At 37.7% G+C, this 17,998-nt stretch overlaps 1 protein-coding gene across 3 annotated transcripts; it reads left to right on the top strand.

The window, feature by feature from the left end:
- The first annotated feature begins 648 nt into the window (after window positions 1–648).
- Window positions 649–17,545, top strand: pals2a (protein associated with LIN7 2, MAGUK p55 family member a). 3 transcript variants are annotated; one of them, XM_065246053.2, is made up of 14 exons: window positions 649–920; window positions 3,410–3,484; window positions 5,176–5,266; window positions 8,160–8,278; window positions 9,172–9,324; window positions 11,015–11,164; window positions 11,392–11,619; window positions 13,601–13,732; window positions 13,836–13,932; window positions 14,641–14,712; window positions 15,511–15,672; window positions 15,766–15,968; window positions 16,295–16,423; window positions 16,506–17,545. In XM_065246053.2, exons 3-14 carry the CDS (start codon window positions 5,236–5,238, stop codon window positions 16,680–16,682), a joined length of 1,653 nt encoding a protein of 550 aa, XP_065102125.2. In that variant the 5' UTR covers window positions 649–920; window positions 3,410–3,484; window positions 5,176–5,235; the 3' UTR covers window positions 16,683–17,545. The 3 variants fall into 3 exon arrangements, with proteins under 3 accessions (XP_065102125.2, XP_065102127.2, XP_065102126.2); XM_065246054.2 differs by lacking the exon at window positions 5,176–5,266 and having other exon boundaries at window positions 656–920; XM_065246055.2 differs by lacking the exons at window positions 3,410–3,484; window positions 5,176–5,266 and having other exon boundaries at window positions 654–920.
- The last annotated feature ends 453 nt before the right edge of the window (window positions 17,546–17,998 follow it).

Raw genomic sequence — 17,998 nt, 5'->3', positions numbered from 1 at the left:
ATCATATTATGGTGTTAAGTATTAAATGCTTGTGTATTAAATCCATTGCATAAATTAATGTTATTAGTAGTATTTTAAATTACAGACATAAATTATAGTAACTTGAGAAAGTATACAGATTCTTTCATTTGTGTTTTCTGAATGGTGTTTTATATAATAATAATTACTTAACATCCGGGTATTAAATAATGTCTGACAGCATTTCTAATAAATGGTTAAATCTAAAGTCAAATACTTTCCTGCGCTTTGTCATTGTTTTTTCTTTTCTTTTTCGTAATCGACGAGGTGATTTGTACAATATGTATAACATCTAAAACAGATTAAGAAATTTAGGACAAAATAATTATGAGGTGGAGCTTTATAAAATATCCCGCTGAGAAAATGTGTGTTGGTGATGCATTGTCATGGACAAGAAATGTAGTAAAAATACAAAAGAATAAAAACATTTTTATTTGATTCTAGTTTTAAAACTTTTTTTGGAAAAGATAGCACGTAAGACCCATCAGGTGTGTATTTCTGTTACTGTGAATGAATCTATTCTGTCTAAATGAATGATATTTTATTAAATTATAAGCAATTTTGTAAAACTATGTTGCAGGAGGAATGGATACACCCTTACCTAACAAAGCAAATAGGGGGCGGAGAAGTCATGAACTCGCCTCACATATTTCTCGAATGAGTCGCTCTTGCATTGCCATGATAGTAACTCTACAGAACAACCCACTGTATTGGGGGCGTGTCCGCTTTACGTTCCATTGCTTTGATTGGCTATCTCGCTCTGGCGTCATCGAAAGGGATCAGTCCGATTGTCTTGACTGACAGAGCGCTGGAGAGGAGAAGTGTCTTGTTCTGTCTTCTTTAGAAATTAATGGGGTTTTAAATATTTCAAGGGAACACAGATCCACCCGGTGGTCAGTGAGGTAAGTCACAATTAACTGGGTGACCATTGATCTTGCGATTGTTGGTGCGGGTGCCCGTGTGGGTCATGAGGGGGTCTACACGTGGCTATCTATACAGCTGTGTGAGGACACTTTTGATTGGAGCGCTAACCAGCTAAATCCAGTTAGCCGTTTACTATTGAACAGCTGATTGGTGCTAGCGTGCCGCGGCTACACTAGTATTACAGCTAACTGTTGCATATAATCCAATCCACGAATTAAAGAACCTCGACAAACTGTGTGCTTGAACCATATATAGTAACTTAAGTACATGAAAGCGTTACGTACGCGTACAAGAACGGTTTTAGCACAGCACGAGCAATGTGATCTGTGAGTTCCACGCGCTGCGCGTTTCCTGCAAGTTGAATGGGCCGCACGTGCGGTAGTGTTGCCATCATAAATTATACGAAAGTAATGTTAGCGGGTTCAAATGACTGAAAACATTTAACAAAACGAGCACAGTCAACGTTACACTGTCTGCACACAGGAATGAGAGCAGCTCAATTCAACAGTCAGTAAATACCTCTGTTGCGTTATAACTTGTTTACAACGCGAAGTTTAACCATATAGTTTGTTGGTTACCTAACATTACGGTTAGTTGTCTGTAATGTGACGACATTTGTTTCCGCGAAAACCTCGAAAGAGACACCAATAGTCATTCACATTGTACAGTATGCCGTGTAATAAGACAACGTGCTCATTGTTCACGTGTTGCAGAACTTGTTTGATTTTTATATCCCACTATAACCTGTTTCCGTGTCTGGATAGGGTATAATTCATACTAAATGCTTACCAATGTCAGGTTATATTAAAGTATGCCATGGTGATGATTGTAAAGAGGTGTTTGACCGCGGTGTGACACTGGAAAATGCCGTTTTATTACCCTTTGTCTGCTGTAAAATTCAATAAAGCAGCTCAGCTTCACCAACGTTGTTTATTCTTGTTAAAAAGGTTATTAAGTAATACCACACATGTCCTACACACTTGTTCAAGTCAGTAATGACACGTATGACTGAATTTAAAGGGTCCATAGAATGTAAAACTGTATTAACCTAGACATAGATGAATAATAAGAGCTCTGTACATAGTAATGACGTATCGTAAGCCTCAAACGCGTTTGTTTCCTCATTTGGATGTAGACCTCGTGCACGTAAAAGACTGCTAGAAAACAAGCCAATCACAACATAGCACCAACTGTGGTGTCACAGTCGAGATCAGTGGCGGTTGGTGACTTCTTTTTCGAGGGAGCATGATGCGAAGCTACTAGTCACAACATAAGAAGTGATGATAAACACACAACAGATAGTGACCACTTCCATAGTAGGAAAAATATTTTGCAAGTATTGTGATAAATGAAGAAAATATTTTGATAATTGATGGTAAGCAAACAGTTGACGGTACCCATTAAATTCCATCATATTTTTAATTCCTACTATGGAAGTCAATGGTCACTATCTGCTGTTTGTTATCATTTCTCAAAATATCTTCTTTTGTGTTCATCAGAAAAAAGAAATTCATACAGGTTTAGAACATGAAGATGAGTAATAATTGATGACAGAATTTTCATTTTAAAGTAATTTACAAGGCAATTTACTTTGTAAGTTGAACCAACAAATATTTTTTTACAATGAAGGTTTGAGGGTATTTAATTTATTTAATGACTAAAATTCAACTTTTAGGTTTTAGATTAAAACCTTAAAGGGTCATGCAAAAACTATTTGTTTTGGCTAATCATCAACATCGCTGTGTTTCTAGTAAGTTCGAACTGAAACCAGCTTGTGCAAAAATTTCATGTTGTTTTGTATATGTTGTTATGTTTCATAATATGAGCTTACGGTTACATGTTCCTCCACTTTGAAACATCTTTGCATAGCTTTGCTCTCTTCAGCTTTTTGGCCTCTGGCTACTTGTGTGAACATAGAATGTAGTGTACTGTATGTTTCAGAGAAAGTCACAGAGATGAGTCAGCACCTGATAACTATTCAAAGTTTGTTCCTGTAGCTTATCTGGTAAAACACCTACACCATAGGTTCAACTCCCAGGGAAAATTATTAGATTAATATTGAATGCATTGTAATTAAGTAATGAAGTCTATGAGTTCTTAAAAATTTCACAACCAAATTCTTTTGATAAAACAATTATTTGTCGCTTGAAACCTGACTTGGAAGTCAATGGAAGTCCATTCTCCTTCCTTAAGACACAAATCAAGTGTGTTCTAAGAGCGTTTCTAAACTTAATCTCTGTAGTTCCCTAAAAATACTTCTTTTAAATCAGTGTAGCTGGATGATATAAATAGTGTAAACAAACTCCACCCTGCACGAGCATGTGGAAGTGTTTTTATTTACAATCAGAGGAACTTTGCACAGTCAATAAACCACAAAAGCCCCATATTTAGCGCTTAGTACCCCAAGTTCACAATGCCTACAGGTGGGTCTTTTCTATTTTTTTATTAAAAACGTCTTCTGTCACAGGTGTTTGTTGTCTTCATGAGCTCCAGATGAGAAGAGAGTGAGTGAGCAGAGGTTCAGTGAACATTCGTTTTGCAGGTCAGTTAAAGGGTTAATAGATGTGATGTGGTTAGAAGTGCCATTAAAATGTATTGCTATTGTATTATTGGGGTGTGTTAAGTGGTGAAAGCTTAAAAATGGACACTTTGCATTTAAAACTGACTTTAGCGGCATCTAGCGGTGAAATTGTGAATTGCAACCAATGGCTCTCCCCTCCTTTTTAAAATGCATAGAGAAGCAACGGTAGGAGCCATAGGACAAACTTAGTGACAAAAAACGCTCTATTGAACAGTTTGTACATTTAGGGCTACTGTAGAAACATGGTGGTGCAAAATGGCGACTTCCGTGTAAGGCAGCCCGCGGTGTATGAAGATAAAAACAGCTCATTCTAAGGTAATAAAAGCGGTGCAGGTTAGTTGATTAATAATATTGATTATGAATGATTATTTATTGTAAGGTGATAACACTGGTCTTATGCTGCGTTTACACCAACCGCGGTAGAGGTGGCAAGCGCGAGTGTTTTTAATGTTAAGTCAATGTGAAGACACGTTGACGCGCGTCTGGAGATCCCGCGGTGCGAATGAGGCGTTTAGCGCGGAAGATGCGTTTCCGCCTCATTTGCAAATTGAGCGTATGGCATGGACGCGCGAATGGTGCTTTTTAAATTTGAACTTTGGCGGATTATTGCGCCGTGTTAACCAATCAGGAGCCTGCTTGCTGCTGTGGCGGCAGCTCCGCCCGTAGTCACTCATTCACCATGAAGGCTTGATATTGTCCGTGAGCAGCCATCTGGAGCTATACACGACACAAGTTCTTATAGAGACAGGAATAAAAAGGACCTCCCTTGGAAGAGTGTCACTGAGGACATTGGGATTTCAAAGATTTGAAGGCATCGAACTTGCTAACATCTCTGTTCATGAGTCTACAATACATAAATCACTGAACAAGCAGGGTATCCACGGCAGGACACCACGAAGAAAGTCACTGCTTACTAAAAAGAAGATTGCTGCATGCCTGAAGTTTGTAAAAGAGCATATTGGCACTCTGCAGTGTTATTGGCAAAATGTTTTGTGGACTGATAAAACTAGGATTGAACTTTGGAAAAACACACAGCGCTACGTCTGGCGTAGAAAGGGCACGGCATATCATTATGAAAACATCATCCCAACTGTAAAGTATGGTGGAGGAAACATCATGATTTGGGCCTGCTTTGCTGCATCAAGGCCTGGCCAGCTTGCAATCATTGAGGGGAAGATGAATTTCCAAATATACCAGACAATTCTTAAGGATAATTTGCGAATTTCTGTACGTCAGCTGAAAGGTCGGTAATGCGACCGGACAACGACCCAAAACACCGGAGCAAGTCCACAACAGAATGGCTTCAGAAAAACTAAATCCACCTTTTGGAGTAAAGTAAATTCCTCGACGATGTGCAGGTCTGATCCACAGCTGCAGGAAGCGTCTGGTTGAGGTTATTGCTGCCAAGGGGGGTCAACCAGTTATTCATTCTAAGTTTCTTTACTTTTTCCACTGCCATGTTGAATGAGTGTGTTCAATAAAGACATGAAAGATCAGAATTTTTTTAGACACATTAAAACCATAAAATTCCAGAACATTCACATACTTTTTCTTGCCACTGTACACCCCACTCTGTCCTTTTTTGCTTTGAGGTTTAATGAAAACAAAACATACTCATGGACTATTTCTTGTTGCTTTATCCTGTCCCCCAGGTGCTTGATTCTCATTACTATCCAAGACAAATTTTGTCTTAGCCCTGCGATATAGGAATAATGACTCTGGCCAATGCCAAATCTGGCACAGGTAAGCACCCTGGAACCTGTTTCAGGTTTATAGGATGCTATATTCTTCCATCATCCAATAAAATGGGACAGTGGTCATGGCTTCATATCATAATTGCCTGTTAGAAAGTGACTCATGATTCTTTTTATGGTATCACTGTTATTATTTGCTCATATTAAAAGTTAGACATTTGGTGAGTAGCTTGTTCTGCATGCTTTGTGCTGTGTACATGAATAATAGTTTAAGTCATGCAGTTTTATTTTATTTTTTTTTGAGGAGAGATGCACTACTACCTTTCTGAGTAATGAGACCTGGTTGATGACTAGAATATTACTCACACTTGTAATCACAAATTTACTGATCCTTCCAGCTATACAACACTTTCTCTCAAATGTAACCTCCTTAGTCAGTACCAGCTATACAGAGCTTTAACACACCCTGCCTCTATAGAGAAAGAAACGAGCAGGTTGGTGTGGTTATAGAAAAGTGCTGATGAAAGTGAATGTCTCGGATTGAATTTCTCGCAGGTATGACCCTCAGAACAGTGTAATTTTTTTTTTACTGTTGGTTCCACTGACACACCACTTTCTCTGCTGATGTATGCTCTGTTGCTTTATTATGGGAGAGGTCTTGGTGTGGGTGGAAATGGATCATGTTTGTGCTAGGCAAATGAGGCCACTTCGTGATGAATATGCCCTTTCCTAGCCTCTCAAGTTGTTTATAATTAAGTGCTTTCTGATTCAGTAATGCATATGAATTGGTTTTGTAATTGTCGTTTTCTGGATAGCAGTAGGTTTGCTTAGTATTGGTTTAAACGGGGTCGACAATGATGGGTGAATTGATATGAGGTTACTCTTGGAGAAGCATCTTGCCACAGTTTTCATAGATTTATTAATTTATGGATTTTATAGACTGCTTCATTGGACGCACATGTGGGGATGCGATTACGGGTTTGGTCTGAACTTTCCTTCCAGTTTCTGTTTGTTTAATGGTCTGACTGGTTTCTAAACTGAACTTTTGAACAAATACCTCGTTGAAAATAACAAATGTTTCGGTTTCCTAAGTAATCTACGTGTTGTTTATTTAGCTTGTTATATAAATAAACTACTTTAAAAGGACTTTAGTGTTATTTATTTTTGAAGGAGTTTACCGGAAGTTACGTGTTGACCCAGAAAGCCGCTTGTTTATGTTGTTACTGCTGAAACGGTCTATATACACTCACCTAAAGTATTATTAGGAACACCTTTTCAATTTCTCATTAATGCAAGTATCTAATCAACCAGTCACATGGCAGTTTTTTCAATGCATTTAGGGGTGTGGTTTTGGTCGAGACAATCTCCTGAACTCCAAACTGAATGTCAGAATGGGAAAGAAAGTTGATTTAAGTAATTTTGAGCGTGGCATGGTTGTTTGTGCCAGATGGGCCAATCCGAGTATTTCACAATCTGCTCAGTTACTGGGATTTTCACGCACAACCATTTCTAGGGTTTACAAAGAATGGTGTGAAAAGGGAAAAACAGCCAGTATGCGGCAGTCCTGTGGGCGAAAATTCCTTTATTGATGTTAGAGGTCAGAGAAGAATGGGCCGACTGATTCAAGCTGATAGAAGAGCAACTTTGACTGATATAACCACTCGTTACAACCGAGGTATGCAGCAAAGCATTTGTGAAGCACAACACGCACAACCTTTCTCCCACTACAAATGGGAGAAAGAGGCTACAATTTGCACGAGCTCACCAAAATTGGACAGTTGAAGACTGGAAAAATGTTGCCTGGTCTGATGAGTCTCGATTTCTGTTGAAACGTTCAGATGGTAGAGTCTGAATTTGGCGTAAACAGAATGAGAACATGGATCCATCATGACTTGTTACCACTGTGCAGGCTGGTGGTGGTGGTGTAATGGTGTGGGGGATGTTTTCTTGGCACACTTTAGGCCCCTTAGTGCCAATTGGGCATCGTTTAAATGCCACGGCCTACCTGAGCATTGTTTCTGACCATGTCCATCCCAATTATTTACAATAAACCTCACACTTTAATAAAATACAGCATGAAGTTAAAACAGCTTGGTTTTGTAAGTAAATTTAACCTATTCTTTTAAGTTTTACCTTTGAAAAATTGACATAACTTATAAAAACAAGTTGAATTTGTTTAACTGTTGTCGTGCCGAACAACACCCACAGCCGTGACTCATTCCACAATACAGCACAGCCTCTGTGAGTAAAAATGACATTGTGTCTTTAAAAAAGTAGGCCAAAATAGAGAAGCCATATGTGTTGTATGTGTATATATATACACACACAGTGATAAGCTGTATAGAAAGTACCATGTCGTAGCTACTTAATATACAGAAAGACACCATATATAAGCTATTCACTATAGGTTGGTTTCCCTAAAAAGTGTAATTTTTGATACTAACAAAACATTGTGTGTCATCGACAGTTTGGGAAACCTCTTTAAAAAACAAACATTATTGCACTGCATTGACGGTGAAATGTCAAACTTCGGTTTAAAAGATTTGTGGACAAGGGCTTATCCCAGTCCCAGACTAAAATGCATGTTTGAGCTGCCCTCATTTAAAAACTTCTTGCCCTGACATATCTTAAAATATATCAGTGCCATTGTTTTGTCTTAGGATTTTTTTTGTATAGTATGTTTGTAAAAAGTACTAATAAAACCAAAGCCTCGTCCTGGACTAATCTAAAACCTGTCTAAGAAAACTGCCCTTATATTTTGGCAAGGGTATCTACAGTTTTGTGTATAGGATAAACACATACAGTAAGCACTTCATGTGCTTCATCCCACATCAGATCTGTATGCTTAAACTTGTTTGTCATTAAGAACCCTATTTTGTTTCCTTTGTATATATTTATTTTATTTAAGTTTTGATGTAAATGTGTTTTGTTTGACCCCTTAGCCATGCAGCAAGTCTTGGATAACCTCAAGGAGCTGCCGCCTTCAACTGGAGCCAAAGACATTGACCTCATCTTCCTCCGTGGTATAATGGAAAGCCCTATAGTCCGTTCCCTAGCTAAGGTATTAGCTTGCTGGCATATGACATGATGTGCTATAAGAATCATGAATATTGTTAGGATTAATTACGAATAATTAATTTGCTTAAAGGAATATTCCACTTTCATAAAAATATAAAAAATTAATACTTCAAGCAAAATTTGTAATACCTAAAAGATCGAGCTTTGAGATAACAGTAACAAATCCCTCTTTAGATATCGTGCCACATATGAACATAGATTGGTAAGCTGGGGTCTTGGGGTTGTTTGCTGGGTCAAAGGTCATCAGAATGTGATGTACAGGAGGCCTCCTCTTATTCTTAATATAGCTGTGTGAAATTGTTTAGGTTGTGAGATACGCTGGTTGAGCTTCACCAAGTGCAAGTGACATTGTATAACCTCCCTATGAATCGCTTTGTCGTCTTCCTCACTTTTGTTATTCGCTTTGCATAAAAGCGTCTGCTAAATGCCTAAATGTTGACATGTGTAAATTTTTATACTAAATAAAAGTCCACAAGCCCAACTGCATCATCTGATTTTTGCTTTGATGTGGTTAATGCTATGCTCCCCTTTTTTCCACAGTCCGTAATGGCACACTTGAATTTACTTAAAATAATTTTTTTTAGTATATTTGATTAGTCATAACTTTACAGTTATTAGTGAACTTTACATTTTTGGTAGGCAGATTTTTGCATGCCGATTACAAAACCTTTCAATGTTGACTGTGTGGATATGCATACATTTATATGTATCAGATCATTTGTTATCATGATTATTAATCTGCAGTTGTTTCATGTCGCAAAACTTGCACCCCCAAAAATGTATTGGTTTAAAATGTACTTAGTTAATCTAGGTAAATCCATTAATCTGACTCTTGGCAAGTTGCTCAAGCTGTTTTGGCCACTCCCCATCTCTTAGGCTCATGAGCGATTGGAGGACGTTAAGCTGGAGGCGGTGCAGAGTAATAATGTGGAGTTAGTGAGTGAAATCCTGTCTGATATGAGCGGTCTGAGCTGTCATGATGATAACGCAGCAGAACTCTGTACGATACTGAAGGAACCGCACTTTCAGGTACCACAAACTCTCTCTGTCTTTGGGTCTCTTTTAGTATAAAGTTTACTTAATTGGAAATGGATGCTGCCTTACTAGTAAAGCAGAGAATAGGTATGCTAACTTCATCAGTTTTTGGACATTAATGAAAAGATAGATTTTAAATTATGAAGGTTTTCATGGGCATAAACTTTTTGGTGCTGTATGACTTCTCTGACCTTTTTCCAGAGATCAGGTTGAGTTTTAGTGTTATTGTTTACATTAACAAGACATTTGTCTTGGTCATTGAGACTTACAGTGCCATTATGAGAACAAAACGTATAGTAAAGTATTTATAGTTTAAGTAACAAATGGGTCAGCGACAAGATGAGAAATGCAAAAAAAAAAAAAAATTTGTTTTAAAAGCATGAATCAGGTATTTTTCAATGCACATAGTGTATTTATGTTGATTTTTTGCAATAAAAAATTACATTTGCACCATTTTTATGAAAGTTAAGATGGAATGGACTTGAAAATGTCAAATGGTGTAAACGCCAAGTGCGCCAAAGAATGAGAAATATTAAATATTTTATCCACCTTGATGACATGTAAGCATAATCATAAAAAAATCCTTTTAAAATATAATTTTATAAGTTATTTCTAAATGTAAATTTTTATGTGTTTTTGTAATATTGGTCCGGACATATGCTGAAAACAGCACTGTTTTCTAAATAATCTTTGACAAATTATGCAAAAATTTATGTAAACAAATCATATTATTACAATAAATTATTTATCACTACATGATAATATTTTAGTCCACATTTTTTATAAAATATATAAATATTTTCATTAAAAAAACTAGTTATACCAACTGACACAGACCGGTTACACCACACTGACATTTTTCCAATTATCCCCCAAATATTCTTTCAAAATGAAATAAAACCAGAAATTTTAGACTTGGTCCTCAAAAAAGAAAATTTATGCAAGTAATCTGCAAATTTATTTTGACATTTTAATCCTTTTACATTTAATTGAACCATACATACACAAAATAATTAACGCCACGTCATTGACCCAAATATTTATAGAAATTCAAGGACGCCTATATATTATTTACAGTTATGTTCAATTGGAAATGTGCCCTGGACCACAAAACCAGTCATACGTAGCTCGGGTATGTTTGTAGCAATAGCCAACAGTACATTGTATGGTTTAAAATTTGCCCAAAATTATTAGGATATTAAGTTAAGATCATATTCCATAAAGATATTTTTTAATTTTTCTACTACAAATACATCAAAAATGTATTTATCATTAGTAACAGTTGGTGCTAAGGACTTCATTTGGACAACTTTAAAGACAATTTGTCTCAATATTTTGATGTTTTGCACCCTCAGATTTCAGATTTTCAGATAAATGTACCTTGGCCAAATATTTTCCTTTTTAACAAACCATGAATCAATAAACAGCTTATTTAATCAGCTTTCATTTTCACAAAAATTGACCCTTATGACTGGTTTTATGGTCCAGGGTCACAAATGCATTGTGCAGAAATATTGACATTGTCTCTTTTAAATCTAATCTAAGTCCCAACTGCTGTTCTTTGGATTTATAATTGCTTTTTATCTTTAGTACAATATAATTTTGTGTGAAAACATTGTAAAATGTATAAACAACAACAGACCCATTTGTTTGTTAGTGAATGTAATTTAATTATTTTTTTCAGTCCCTGTTAGAAGCTCACGACAAGGTGGCCTCTAAGTCATATGAAGCTCCTCCCACCAGCACCACCTGCACCAGTATGACCAGCTCATCCCTCATGCCAACTGACACGGTCCGCATGATCAGCATCCAGAAGAAGGCCGGAGAGCCACTGGTGAGTGACACGTGTTCTCCATTTCACAGAAGATTCGTCAATCCCGTCTGGCCTATATTATAGTCTATGCTTTGATTTAAGATATAGCCTTCATTGTGCCTTCATATTGTTTATACTTGTCACACCTTGTAAAACAAGTCGCTTTTGAAAGGTGTGTACATGAAGAGCTATGAATATTTAGTGTATGCAGGTATTCCGGAGATTCATGGCATACGTATCTCTTTTAGGGTGTAACATTCCGGGTGGAGGATGGTGACCTTGTCATCGCGCGCGTTATGCACGGCAGCATGATTGACAGGCAGGGGATGCTACATGCAGGAGATGTGATCCGGGAAGTGAACGGCCGAGAGGTGGGAAAGGACCCCATGGCCTTACAGCACATTCTGAGGGACTGCAACGGAAGCATTACCCTAAAAATCCTGCCCAGCTACACGGATGCACCCCCATCCGCACAGGTCAGCATGCAAGCATGTGATGCAAAACCACTAGATTCAAAATGACAAAAATTCTTGAATTATGACAATTATGGAAATTAAATAGTTTAAGATGTGCGAAAAGTTGTGGTTTTGTGCTGTGGTAGTGATTAAGACATCACTGGTTTCTCTTTAATGCCGCTTAGGACTTTTATGGCCCGAGATCGAATTAAGATTATTAGATGCTTCAGGGCACTGACATTCACCCACCTTTATGCAAAAATCTGAATAAGTTACATTATGAGTTTTTTTATTTGCCAGTCACTGCATATAAGCATTAGTTTGACCTCTTTAGGTAGACAAAGATGTTAAACAAGACTTGAATTGATGAATGCAAGAATGCATCCTCATGTGAACTGCCAATACCTCTCCAAACCTACGACCCCAATGAGGAGACCAAGAGTACAAAGCCTATCCTGTCCTGCACAGTTTACGTGCCCGTGTCCAATAGTCCTGATTTAGCGCTATGTTTAACCTCCCGGGGGATACAGTACAGTACAGTTCAGATCTTTGCTTTGCCTTGAACAGGGTTGTGTTTTGGATGTACGGCCTGATTCTGCCCTTCAGGAGGTGAAGGAGGTGCCCTGCGGGTGACTCTGAATGCCATCGGGCTGAAACTGAGCATGGTTATACCTATTAATAACACAACCTGTGCTAAGTAGGGCAGATGGGAGGAGCCTGACACATACACCATCATTTTTTGGGTCTGGAGAGAAAGAGATCCTGGAGTTTCTCTCAAGAAGGAGTTGTAAATGTAAAAAAAGTGCTTTGAAGTTATATCAAACATGTTTTAAAGACTTTTTAAGACCAATGATCCAGTCCATTTTTCTCTAATTTAGCGCAATGAAATTCGAAATGCACTAAACTTGATTTCCACACTGCAGCTTCCTTAAATCCATTCCACTTGGCTTATTCTGAGTCCATTATAATTTAAACTCCGTTTCGTGTTTTCACTACTTTCGCCCCTCTGTACTCCAGCAACACCACAAGCCAAGGTAAACACAACTTTTAGGCTATAAAAGCAGTTTAATTAATAGACACAAGAATACAAGAAAATGGCATCTATTCCCGTAAAAAAAAACCACATTTTTGACTCCCAGGTAGGATTTGTGCCCTATCTGATGCCTTCAAGTATTTCTGGGCAATGGCTTTAGACACATGCAGTCATGCTTGCACACACAAAACTTCTCTGCATCGAGATCTGTTTTGCATGCTTAAATATTTAAGTTGTCTGAAAGGCCTGAAAGCATTTAAAATGATAATTTTTGTGACTATGCAGCACTCGGGTGCGTTAAATGCATTTTATGACCCTTAGAATAACACTGTCTGTGTTTTGTTGCTGTGCCTTCGATCTGTGGGCATGGGCATGAATGTCAAATTGTTTTCTCCTGAAAGCAAATTTGTCCTCAACCCACATTTTCTCAATAAATATGTATGCAGGGCAAAAAAACAACACAGAGAGCAAACGCGGGGGGAGAGGGTCTAAAGGGTATCATTCCTTGTGCCAAACCAAATGTTTCTCTGTTTTAGACATGAACTTTACTTAGTGGTTTGGTATATACTGAAAGCAGACGCTGTATGTTTACAGTCACTGATAAAGATCAGCAGGATCCATAAATATTTCACATGAACACATGCTGTTGTCCTTTATTAAGAGGTCCTCTATAATGCATTTCCAACGTGACCTGTATCTGTTTCTCTTGTTTTTTCTTTTAAAGATATGAGAAAATGTCATTTATTTTCTATGCCACAGTTTACTAAAGATTTAATCTTGGCCGTTTGAAAGAGGAATTTGCCTTTGGCATTTATTATATTACATAATCAGCTTTAAAGTTACAGTCTGTTTATTATAATTATCCTTTAATTTATTTTTTGACAGAAGGCAACACTGATTATAGTAAATTATTTTCCCCTGCAGGCTATGATACAATGTCAGGAATAACACACATGTGTTGCCCTTTAGGTGTATTTGAAGCCACATTTCAATTACAATCCTGACACAGACAACCTGATTCCTTGTAAGGAGGCGGGCCTGGCTTTCTCTAAAGGAGACATACTGCATATAGTGAACAAGGAGGACCCCAACTGGTGGCAGGTGGGAACCACAGGAGCCAGAATAATTTTCAAGTATTTTGGTCCTGTAACTTGACATAAATAAATAAATAAATATATTTAAGTCATAGTTTTTTTCCTTTTAGGCGTGTAATGTTAAAGGAGGCCATACTGGACTGATCCCCAGTCAGTATCTGGAGGAAAAGAGGAAGGCGTTTGTAAGGAGAGACTTGGACGGCTCAGGTACAGTGTGGGAATGTAGTTTCTGTTACAGATTGACAGCTTTGTCACATGCTTTCTGTTTCAGGGTTTTCATTGGGAAAAATGTCGAACTTAATTTTAATGAGCACATGTTATGGCCATTTTACAAGATGTCAGGTGTACCTAGAACTTGTCTGTGAAGTTTCAGTTCAAAATACCCCACAGATAATTTATAGCATGTCTAAAATGCCCCTATTTGGGGGAGTGCAAAAAAGCGCTATTTTCATGTGTGTACCTTTAAATGCAAATGAGCTACTAATGAATATTTGCTTAAAAACAGATCTAGATCATGTGACTACAGTCTGAGAAAATGGTAATTTAGCCGCGTTAGTGCTACAAAGTGCTAACAAATAAATTTAAAAAAGCTTTTGGGTAAAATTAACCAGTGAGTTAGTGGCCGTGGGTGGGGCTTTGTTTGTGTGACGTCACATTAACAAGAGAATCAAAACAGCATGACTGCTTTTGTTTAATGAGGATTAAAGAAGGAGAGAGTGGGTTTTTCATTTTAGGATAGTTGTGTTCAAACACTGCCAACACACATTTATATCCAAACACCTTGTAAAAGTGAATTTCGCATAATATGGGCCCTTTAATTCTTAATTTTCTTTTTTATGCGTTTGTGCATGATATATAGGTGATGTAAGCATTAGAGCTAATATAGCTGCTGTGGGAATTTTTTTGTGTTTTTAGGAATTCTCTGTGGGACATTAACTGGAAAAAAGAAGAAAAAGAAAATGATGTACTTAACAGCGAAGAATGCAGGTTAGGATTGCTTTTTGGTGTTTTGAACAAAAATGTGTTATTTATAAAACATTTATAATAAATATATTCATACGTGCAATGGAAGAGATTGGTTCCAAGACACGATAAACAGCATTTAAAAAAAAATGAGTTCCTGCCAAAATCAGTATTATATCAGGTCAGTATTAAAAAGTAAATTCTTAATTTTATGCAAAATCCAATATCCGTCGTGTTATTCTGTCATCTTTTCTCAATTTTTTCCCAAAACACGATAAACGGCAGTCCTCCTTCTCTGCAGAATGCAATAAATCCACTTAACCAATCACAGCGCACCATTCCAAGCATTGTAAACAAACAATGGTGGCGCGTTAAATACACAGACTCCTAGTTTTCCTCTTTTTACTTTGTACTTGTTCATCAACAAACAAACAAAAACAAAAAAATACTTTTGATGGCATTGATAAACCTGTGGTGGTTTTCTGTGATGGGAAAGAAACGTAAGCCATCAAAATCGAATAATTTACGTGAGAGCCACTCGGGAGAAGAAAAATGTTGGCTTCTCCCAACAGCATCAAGCTTCTGTCATGCTAACACATTGATCCCAGGGGATCTTATGAAAAATTTTCCATTATTTTACTCAAAGCCAACGAAATCGAGCAGGACTCTGTAACTTTGGAAAAATTTGTTTTATTTATAAATAAATATGTATAATAAATAAAATAACTTTTTGTCCATATAAAAGCACAAAAAATACACAAACCCTTATGTGAAAATGTAAAATAGAGTTTTTCAAATCTAAAAAAATTCTCTCTCTGATAGAGTTTGATCGGCACGAGTTACAGATCTACGAGGAATTAGCAAAGATGCCTCCATTCCAGAGAAAAACTCTCGTGCTGATTGGTGCACAAGGTGTGGGCCGGCGGAGTCTCAAGAACCGTCTGATCGTTTTAAACCCTTTACATTACGGAACGACTGTACCTTGTAAGTTTAAAGCATGACTATAAACAATACTAACATTTCATTGTCACTTTAACCAGAAAATCTAACGTATTGAAAATCGGATCTCTCTCCCAGTCACTTCTCGTCAGCCACGCGACGATGAAAAGGACGGCCAGTCATACTGCTTCGCTTCCAGGGAGGAGATGGAGACGGACATTAAAGCCAGCCGCTACCTCGAGCACGGCGAGTATGACGGCAATCTGTACGGAACCAAAATCGACTCCATACACGAGGTGGTACGCACGGGCCGCACCTGCATATTAGACGTCAACCCACAGGTGACTGACAAATAATAATTACAAATTATTCTATTAGTGTAACAAATTGAAGATCCACATATGGTACTTAAAGGTGCATTGTGTAACTTTTAGAAGGATCTCTTGACATAAATGCAATATAATATACATAACCTTTATTATCAGTGGTGTATAAAGACCTTACATAATCAACTGTATTGTTTTTATTACCTTAAATTGAACCATAATTATTTACATACAGTTGCAATTCACAATCTCACCACTAGAAGTTGCTAAAAACACAATGGACCTTTAAGACGCATACATTTCCCAGCTCTTCTCAGTTATTTAATAAACTTGCTCCACAGGCATTGAAGGTGCTCAAGACTTCAGAGTTTATGCCATTTGTAGTCTTCATCGCTGCCCCGGAGCTGGACACACTTCGGGCCATGCACAAAGCTGTGGTGGATGCTGGGATCACAACCAAACTACTGACGGTCAGTCTCAATTCTTTATGAACTTATTCTTATAAAAATGAAATAAACCGCCTCATACTCCCATTCTCTTCCCATCTCTTAGGAAACGGACCTAAAGAAAACAGTGGACGAAAGTGCAAAGATCAAGCGGGCGTACAGTCACTACTTTGATCTGACTATAGTTAATGACAATCTGGACAAGGCCTTTGAGAAACTACAGGCAGCTGTGGAGCAGCTGACCGCAGAACCGCAATGGGTTCCTTTGAACTGGGTTTACTGAGTCACGTGGTTCCCCAGGCAACCCATCACATCACCTGCATCGTCATCATCATCATCAGCACTGATTGGTCAGTGGCACAGGACAGAAGTTCACACACTGGACATCCTGTGCTGCTGCCACCTGCTGGTCCAGGAGCACCAGTCACTATGCAAACATACACTAGCTATCCAGTCAGGGCAAACGTAAAGGAAGTGTACTTATTTATTAACTTTTTTATTTTCTACTGAATAGACGTAGATGTGAGAATGTTACTGGGAGAAAATGTTGACAGATAGGAATTTTTGAATGACTTCATTCGTTTTCGTATCAGCAGCATAAGCTGCATTACAGTAATGAAAGCGGCTGTCTTCACGCTGTTATTTTAGTGTTACAAAAGAAATGGTTTACAGTGCAGGTTTCATCTCGTATGTATGTGGATCTTTTAAAAAAATGAATTCAGTCACTACAGTATGTCGAATATTGTAAGCAACCTCGTAGGTCATTCTGCTTTGGACTTACTGTATTAGTGTCATCCTTTAGCATCTTTAACCTGTGAAATTCAACAGATGCTTTTATAAATATCAGTTTTAACAATTCATTGTGTTGTTTAAAACTGTGTCAGTATGCAGAGTCACTGCTGTATTTAACTATATGTCTCAGAAATGACTGTGTTGAAATGAATTAGACTAGCTTGTGTTATGATCACAAGCAACATAATCTATTGATTCAGACTTGTGTGTGTGTGTCTGTCTCCTTTTCAGGCCCGTTTTAACAAGAAATGTTAACCATCTTGCATATAAACATAAAATGATATATTTTGCAATACAGAGAGTTGTATTTTCTGAAATTAAACAGCTGTCTAATAAATGAATCTTAATTTTGGAGCACTCTGTTACAAATGTATTTATATTCTGGTGTATTTATATTCTGGTTTGCACGCCTGGATGACAGACAGCTCAGGGATTTGAAACCAAAGGGGCAACCTTCCGATTTCTTGGAGGAAGCCAATGTGGACGTGATTTAAACTGCAATTCATCGACTGGCCACTAGAGGTTGGCTCCAAAAGGGAGTCAATTCCCATAGACCACTATATCCAACTTTACAGTTGAAAATATGTTTACAGCCTGGTACAAAAAGTTATTTGGGTCTGTATAGCTAATTTTGCCCTTCATGACAACTGTGAAGGGGGGTGATTTTTTTTTGTAACTCATTCGTATAAATTATATTAAGTCTTAAAGTTCTGCATAATTAAGGGCGTGGCCACTTGAGGGACTGTTAAACAGCCACTGCTGTGCCTAGAGTCGAGCTAGGGGGGCGTGGTTTCAGGTTTTCACCTC

The sequence above is a fragment of the Paramisgurnus dabryanus genome, chromosome 13, assembly GCF_030506205.2.
Source record: "Paramisgurnus dabryanus chromosome 13, PD_genome_1.1, whole genome shotgun sequence".
NCBI classification, from domain to species: Eukaryota; Metazoa; Chordata; class Actinopteri; order Cypriniformes; family Cobitidae; genus Paramisgurnus; species Paramisgurnus dabryanus.
The sequence above is the reverse complement of the archived record's forward strand: the minus strand, read 5'-3'. Positions and strand labels throughout refer to the sequence as shown.

What these genes read in the sequence shown, in the direction of transcription:
- pals2a (XM_065246053.2), top strand. Translation starts at nt 5,236, where the DNA reads ATGACTCTGGCCAATGCCAAATCTGGCACAG. An exon ending in AGAAGGCCGGAGAGCCACTG is followed by an intron (nt 11,165 to 11,391) that starts GTGAGTGACACG and finishes TATCTCTTTTAG; the next exon opens with GGTGTAACATTCCGGGTGGA. An exon ending in GAGAGACTTGGACGGCTCAG is followed by an intron (nt 13,933 to 14,640) that starts GTACAGTGTGGG and finishes TTGTGTTTTTAG; the next exon opens with GAATTCTCTGTGGGACATTA.